This window comes from Thalia democratica, chromosome 4 (genome assembly GCF_965202585.1).
Source record: "Thalia democratica chromosome 4, ktThaDemo2.hap1.1, whole genome shotgun sequence".
Lineage (NCBI taxonomy): Eukaryota > Metazoa > Chordata > Thaliacea > Salpida > Salpidae > Thalia > Thalia democratica.
The window spans coordinates 7,703,320-7,711,850 of record NC_139168.1 but is presented as its reverse complement, the minus strand read 5'-3'; the positions used below and the strand labels follow the sequence as shown (position 1 = coordinate 7,711,850).

Here is an 8,531-nt window from a genome sequence, read left to right as displayed (position 1 = left end):
CTTTTTTTTATGTAAAGTTCTAATATTTTATTACTTTGTTACACTTACTTCATACAAGCTAATAAGTATTTTTAAAAAGTTTTAAGTTATAATATAGCTAATGTTTAGTAGTGAAAATTAATAATTGTTGGTAATAAAAAATTCTTTAATTACTGCAACTTATTAGAATTTAATTTACTTGTTATTAAGATAACGAAGTGTTGTAGTATTGCTGTGTATAACAGTTATATGTAGTGATAAAAAGTATTTTACTTAAGTTATATTACAGATTTTATGCTAAAAGTATTTGTTTTTGACTAACGAAAGTAATTAAATTTAAACAGTAAGCTATCTTAAAATATAATTAAACTCTTTTTTGATATGCTTGTTAACATACTTTGACATTTAGTTGCTTACTAGATACAATTGCAGATACATTTTCAAGCTTCCTTAAATAATGCTACAAATAAATTTGTTCCAAACTTAACATTCATTACCCTCTAAAACTTTTTTTCTCATATAGTTTGTTGGCATAAAATATACAAATATACTAATATACTATAGTCGTTTTAAATTTATTTTTAAATAAGTTTTCCTGAAAGCGTTTAAAGCCTTTAATTTAATCACTTTTTTCTTTTCAAAACTTGTTTATTACAAAAGCCGTACTTGAAAGTAAAAAAGTTTTCAAATCAATTCTAAAATAAAGCTAGATAGTTTTTCTTTTTACAATAGCTATATGTATTTTTGTAGACAAATTTATAATAGTCATTAAACAGAAAAAAAAAGATAATTATGTTTAATAACAACAGTAAAAAAGGAATTTCAAATTTTGTTAAAGAAATAATTGTCAATGAAAACTAAGAAAACACTGTAATAAAAACTAAACACAACATTTTTACGAGTGTTAATGTCAAAGTATGTAGTAGAAAAATGTTTAATTGGTTACGCTGTTAATATTTAATACGCACAGGTTGATTTAAAAAAAAACAAATACTTAGTTAGTTTTATTCATTTTAAAAAAGTTTGGTTAACTTTAGAAAATCCTAAAAAAGTATAATTGACAGAGTAGTTTAAAAATTTTCAAATTAATTTTATTCTTTTGCCATTTTATCTTGTAGTGAATAAATAATTTAATTTGCACTTAAGCAATATAAGGTAATGCAATTATTTTTAAGTTTGTTCAAATATGGTTGAAGAATAAAACCTTTTTTCTTTACTATCTATATCATAATTATACAATGATTGTATAACTAAGAAATTTGTTTAAATATTTAGAATACATTAGTTGTTTAATTTTTGTTTAAAACGAGTAGTATGTCTATAACAAATATGAAAACGAATAAAAATTTATTACGTTAGCAAAAAGTAAAAAAAATATAAAAAAGTATACTTTATTACTTGGATTAGAGATATTTGCATAAAAGTAGTTATGTATTTGACATATAAAAATTAAGCTATTGTCTTTACAGAAGTAATAAACGACAACAGTTTTGCATTTTATGATGTGTTTCAACTTTTATTTATTATTAACTTATACATTAAACTTAAATTACAGTTCACAATATCTGTAAGATCCGTAATAACTATAAAAGTACTATAAAAGTAAATAAAATAAAAGTATTACAAAAAAATTTCTATTCATTTTCACTAAAACTTTAAACTAACAAAACTTTTCGTAGTTTAAACTAAGTAATATTAATTGTTAATATAATCAACTAGGTTTTCTGCCAACAATAATAACTAATGATGTCCAAAATAATCGTGTGAAGAAGTTTAAAATTTATTAGTTTTTAATAGCGATGATTACTATTCATAGAATAAGTGATGCATAAAATATTTACATAATTTCATAATATATTGTTAAATAAAGTTTCAATTAACAAAAAAAAATAATAAAACAAGTTATGTTATAACTTGATATAAACAAAGTCTACAATTTAATAACCTTTAATCAGGGTTTAAACGAATTATTTTAATTTAAAAAGAATAATTTAAACCAATTTTTTATTTGTTTATATGAAAATCCCCAGCTAAACACAAGTGATAAAGTAAGTACAACATTGTAGGCACATTAAGCAATAGTATTAAAAAACCGATTATACAAACAACTTTAAATTATAAATTCGCTGTATTCAGTATTTTCACCAAAAAAAAATATACAGGCATGTTTTTTCCATACATTCTATTATCATTTAATTAATTCAATTCATTTTTGTACTAAAATATTTATTTTTAATTTTTTTAATCAAGATTAAATCAAAAAATAAGCAAAAAAAAATTATCACAGACTAACAGTATTTTTTTTCTAATACAAAAATTTTTCAAAGTTATATTAACTTTGACTAACAATAAATTATATATACTACCTTGAAGTCGGCAAACTTCAACTCAAAGAAGCGTTTATGGTTAGACTGGTTTTTATTAATTAAAAAAACAGCTAACGCAGTAGGAGCAAGATAAAAACTGTTTTCTGTTTACAAAAATTTCAACTTATTATCTTTTTGCCTGTGTGTAAATTGCTTCCGTTTTTGAGTTTTAATTCATTACACACTTTACGTAATTTTTAACTTTGAAATAAAATTGTTTAAACATGTTGTTGTAGAGGTTATTAAATTGTAGTTAATCGTTGTACGTAAAAGATTTCTAATTATAAACTGGTTCCATTGCTGCTTTACGAAACAGAACTAAGTTTTAAAGGCATAAGTTCGGTTTAAATTAAAAGAAAATTACAAACTAGTTTAAATGTTAAGAATATTTTCTGGTTTAGTTTAAATTTAGCTAAAACTTTAGTTTCTTTATCAACGGTGGTTTTAATAATTTAATGAAAAATTTAGTTTTATTTTCTAATATTTATGAGCATCTTTAAAGATTTTAAGTTAAGTTTAGAAAAGTAATAACAGAATTACATTAATGGTATTAATGGTCTCTTAAATAAAAAATATACTGCTAAGTTGTAATTTTAATCAATGATTAAGTTATTTTGAATTGTAATATGTAATCAGTTGTAAGACAGTTAAAAGCTGTAGATATCACCAGTAGACATAAATACTAGCATAAATCAAAAATAAAAAACTCAATTTAAATAAAGGTGTTTATTATTACCATACTGAAAATACTGACATCCTAATTATTATAGTTTTTAAGATAAAATTTACGTATAATTTTTTTTTTAACTGTAAGTGTAATGAAAATTATCAAATATATAATTAAATGAAGCTTGGATATAAAGTAAATAAAAGTTTTTTTTTCAAAATTTAATATTAACGTAACATATACAAAACAAATCTAAGTAACACAGCTTTATATTTTTTTCTGAAAGACATTTATTAAATGAGTAGTCAATATTCAAATATTAATTCAGATATTTTTAATTTGTTCTACAGTACTATTTTGTATTAAATCTCAATAAGTAGTTTTGTTTTTCTTGATAACCACGCCATACTTTTTAAAACTGTTTTAAGATTGTAAATTATTCAAGATATTACTGTATACTTTTTAATGTCTGGTTTTTTTAAGCGGTACATTGAGTATATACTGTGGTGATGAGAAGATAAAAAACATAATAAAGAATTATAACAATTGTAAGAACATTTTTTTTAATTATTTTATAACGATGATTATTTCTACAGCTTTTGTACTTGATTGAAAAACAAACACCTGTCATGCATTCAGAGCCGAAGAAAAACAATGAGAAAGTATTTCAATCCATTTACCAGTATGTTCCAGTATCTAACAGTTCTACAACTAATCAAAATCCTGAAATCCATAGTGCCAACTATTCGACACTGACCAAGTTTCCCGGATCAACCTACAGTATAACACCTTCTGATGAACAAAGGGCTTCGAACGGTCCTTTTTCAATGTTTATTAATTAGACTTAGTTAGTGCCATATGTCCCCAGCAATTTAGAGTGTAGTGTTTAAGATATAAATGTTATTCTTGAAACATTTTGTTTGTTTGTAGAACGTATACAAAAATTGTACAAAGTAAAACAAAAGCTCTAATTAGTTTTTTTAACTATAAAAACACCAATTGCCAATTTATTTTATTCTTCACTAACTTGTTTTTTTTTAACTTTGTTTGTATAACTTTGTTTTGATAAACGACCGCTCGTCTGAAACCAAGGAGTAAAAGAAATATAGACCGTTAAAAATATGTTAATATGTTTATATATATACTTTATATTATATATAGCATATGTTTCTATTTTTAACTCACCAGTGTACTACTGAATTTTACTTTTTTTAAACGTTAGCTCTAATACTATATCTCTTTTTTAAATTTATATCAGATATTTGTCTGTTTTTATTTCTTGTTCGAAGTTATGAAAAACATTTACATTTTAGCGTCTAGGAAAAACAAGTTTGCAACTTATGGTCTACAAGTAATTTTAGAAGTTGCCATAAATGCACATTTAAAAACAAAAAGACCTTCAAAAAAGTTATGATGCGACATACTTTAAAATACTAATATTTAAAATAATTTTTGTCTTACTTCATTAAACTCCGGAAAACGGTTTAAACAAAATTTATTTATAATTTAATTCCACTGTTTTGTAGCTTTGTTTTGTTTTGAGGTCCTATATAAAATTATTTATCAATTTTTAAGAAGTTAAAAATTTACGTTTAATATCTAAAGAACACGATTTATAAATGTAGGCTACACATTTTTACAAATCGAGCAAATTTAATTACCAAATTTTGTCTATAAGGGTTAAACTACTGAAAACAAAAATATAAAAGCAGGATAAAAACATAAACTTTCTAAAGTTTGTTTTCAAGTCGTACAAAACCACTTTTTTTATTTTATAAATAACACAAGGTTTTCCATCTCAGTAACGAAAACAAAAAGCTACTGAGTTAAAGTCAAAATAAGTGCAACAAAGTAAAAAAAAAGTAGTCCATAAAACAAACACAAAAATTTAAGTTTCTTTTGTTGATATTACGGTCACACAGAAAAAATACCATTTAATTTTCTTCTTCTTCATTTAAGTTTTTCAGTTTAACTCTTGATACTGGATTTCGGTCAATCATCCTATTTATTAGTTTCCACAATAACTTAACTCTATTTTGGTTATTAGTGTAAGAACGCATCTTCTTTGATTCGTAAAGCAAGGTTTTGCCCTTTATGGGTCCCAACTCTTGCTCATTCAAAACATCAACAATTTCACCGTCTTCAGAGAGTTTTCTGTTTATCGTTTCAACTTCATCGCCAGTAAAATTCTCTATCATAAAATGGATCATCCGGAGCAGTTCCTGAACCGTCGATGCATCGAAGAGAACTTCTCCTATGAAGAGTTCGTATAAAGTGCAGCCGATCGACCAAACGTCACATGGATACCCAATTTTATGGCCCATTATGACGTCAGGAGCGCGGTACTGAAGTGTTGTTATGACGTCATAGTTGAAATCTCTTTCCCAACGCACAGAACGAAGGTCGCAGAGTTTGATATCGGGCATAAAGTAAGAAAACATTTTAGTCTGGTCGTAGTAGAAACTGTTTAGTAAAAGTTTTTTTAATGTTACACTTTAGATATTATTTTAAAATTTATTATTATATATATAAATTTTTAGTATAATAAATTGTTAAAAAAACAAAAAAAAGTCATTTAACTCGGCTATAAGTTGTTTTAAACAAACATCATAAAGATCAGTAAAAAATGCACCTAATTAGTAAAAATTATAATTAATTAAAGTCTTTATGTCCTATTAACCTGTTTAATAAAATATTTTCTTGGTTAATATCGCAATGCAACATTCCGTTTTTATGAAGAAAGTTCACCGCTTCAATCAGCTGTTTCGCCATTATTCTAACCTCTTGCGCTTTAAACGGATGTTTATTAATCTCCATTGCCTTGCTCAGATTGGGGCCGTAAACCGGGTACACCAGGCAAGCCAAAGTGTGATTAGTAAAACCATTGAGAACCTCGACTAAGTGGTTACACTTCCCATCAGCGTCGTGCAGACTGTCGAAAGCTTCCCGCTCATTATTTCCATACTTGTGTTCGACGGCTTTAATAGCAACGTTCCGGTATGTTGAAACGTCAAGGCATTCATAGACGACACCGTAGGCTCCCCTGCCGATTTCCTTGAAAACTTCGTATGTGAAACCATTTCCATGCAAATTTCCAACGACAGTAAGTATGTCTTTCAATTTTTTCAATGAGTTCACTGGACTTGAATTGGACATTATAATTGTATTTTAAATAGTAGTATTGCTGTGTACATGTTTTTTTTTGTTAGTTACTTATTTTTCAAAATAAAAGGATCTTATTAATTAAAAAAAGTTAGGTAATATTATAAAGACATCATTTTACTAATTAAAAAGTCTGAAGCAGCTTAAAAATATTTAAAGATTAATTTAGCTGTTAAATTGTAATTGCTATTTTATAAAAGTTCTTTTTAACGTTTTGTTATTAAAATTTAGTTTGTTTTATAAACTCATCTAATGTTATTGGATTGATTTTAGATAAAAGCTACTTTAGTTTGTGTGAGTATATTGATATAATTTGTTCTTTAACAGTTTTTTTAATCTAATATATCCATTAGTTATTTGTTATGTGTTAAACATAGTTTGTAAAGTTAAGCTAAGCCTCAACGTCTTTATTAAGGTGTTTAATACTAATGAACTCATAAAAATAAGAGTGAAGCACTCTTTAAAAATAAATAAACTAATCAATAAGTTTGTATAGTAAGTTACACCAACTAAACTATTAATCTCAAATTTATGGTTATAATATTAAATTAAAGTTTGAATTGAAACATTTAAATTTACTTATAACGATTTTTTAAGCAGTTAATGAAAAATTACAAATATAACAAATATTCAAAGCTGAAATTAAAAACATAGCAGAGGTATTGGCTATGAACATAGTTCGAGTACTAACACCTGCTAATTGTTTCTAACTCATATCATGCAAGTTTGAAAGATACTCAAAGCTACAAAATAGTCTAAATTCAAAGCTTTGAAGTTTTTTAGCTCTATTATGCTTATTTTTCATCTTTTTTGTAAAGTGTTTGGTGTTTTTTTAAGCAGAATTTGGTGCTCGACATGATGGTAAAGTTTATTTTTGAGAAAAACAAGGTTTAAAAAAAAATTAAATAAAATTTCAAAAATAAAACTTACTTGTTCATTTTCATTGAATTTTGTTGCTCAAAAATTTGCATAAATTTTCATATTTACAGTTCTGTCTAGTTTTCAGATAAAAAAGTACTTTAGCTTGTTTGTATCACTTTTTTATAGAGTTAATTAATGTAATTTGTTCTTTAACAGTTTATTAAAGATTTTTTACTTCGCTTAACAGTATTGTTAGTGTTTTGATACGTATTAATATAGTTTGTAAAGTTAAGCTAAACATTGGTGTTTGTATAAGTGTTTATTCTCATACTTATTGCAACTAAATGTTCTCTTTAATTCTAGAGTTAAGCATTAACTTATAAATAAGCATTACACTAATCAATAAGTTTTTATAATAAGTTTCATCAACTACATTTCAGTAACTTTCAATGTAAGTGGTAGCTGTTAGTTTAAGTGTTAGATTATTGGTCATTTTTATCACTATGTTTTAAATGAAAAACATAAAATAGTTTTAGTATAAAAAAAGTTAAATCTTTACTTTAGTGAAACTTGATAATACTGAAATATTTATGATAAAGTGAAACACCTTTTGTTAAAAACTATATTTAGCAATAAGTGCACATGTATTTACTTTTGAATGATACCTGTTCAAGTATCATGATAAGTTTTAGCTCAGTTTATATGTAAGTTACATGATAGGTAAAATTTGCTGGTTTTTCCATCAGGAACAGTATGTAGTTTAAAAACACAATACTGTGAATACTTGTGTTACAATTTTAAGATTCTATTGGAGCTAAATTAGTTCAACTGTTCTGCAGCTCACAAGTATTTATTCAAACAACTTGAATGTAATAATATTTTGAAAAGGTCAATTAAGTAAACAACAGTATTTACAAGTACCAAAAGTTTACATTATCAATTTATTTGACTATACATAGAAATACAGTCAAATCATATAGATAAGTTTGTCAGTGTACACATCAAATAAAGACTCAACAGTTGTCTATAAACTTGATGAAATTTTTTTTATTGTAACTTACATTATACTAACATTACATTTACATTTTAATTAAGAAATAATGCTAAACTTAAGTCATGTAAAAATAAACTGTTGTACAAATAAAAACGACAAAATTAAAAGTACAGAGTTTTTGAGATTAAGCTAAGCTTTAATGTGTGCATAAATTTTTAACCACATACTTATCACAACTGAGAGTATCTACTAGATTGAAGTAAACGTTGATAAATAAGTACAAAAACCAACAAGTTTCTATAAAAAGTAGTTTAGAAAAAAATTTACTAATCAATCAAAAGTTTACTGTAACTGTATTAAAATCGCACCTCTATTTTAATCATTTATATTTACACATGTAAGTAATGTTTTGTTTAAGCAGTTAATGAATACATACAAGTGTAAATCTTTAAGTAAAACAAAAGTTTAAAAATGAATTTTAAAAACATAGAAGAGATATTTG

General features: G+C 24.9%; 1 protein-coding gene across 1 annotated transcript; it reads right to left on the bottom strand.

The window, feature by feature from the left end:
- Positions 1-4,946: 4,946 nt before the first annotated feature.
- Positions 4,947-6,168, bottom strand: LOC145832981 (uncharacterized). Its single transcript, XM_082940184.1, has 2 exons — positions 5,693-6,168; positions 4,947-5,475 (listed from the first exon to the last, which is right to left on the bottom strand). The coding sequence occupies exons 1-2, from the start codon at positions 6,166-6,168 to the stop codon at positions 4,947-4,949; spliced, it is 1,005 nt and encodes a 334-aa protein (XP_082796310.1).
- Positions 6,169-8,531: the final 2,363 nt, after the last annotated feature.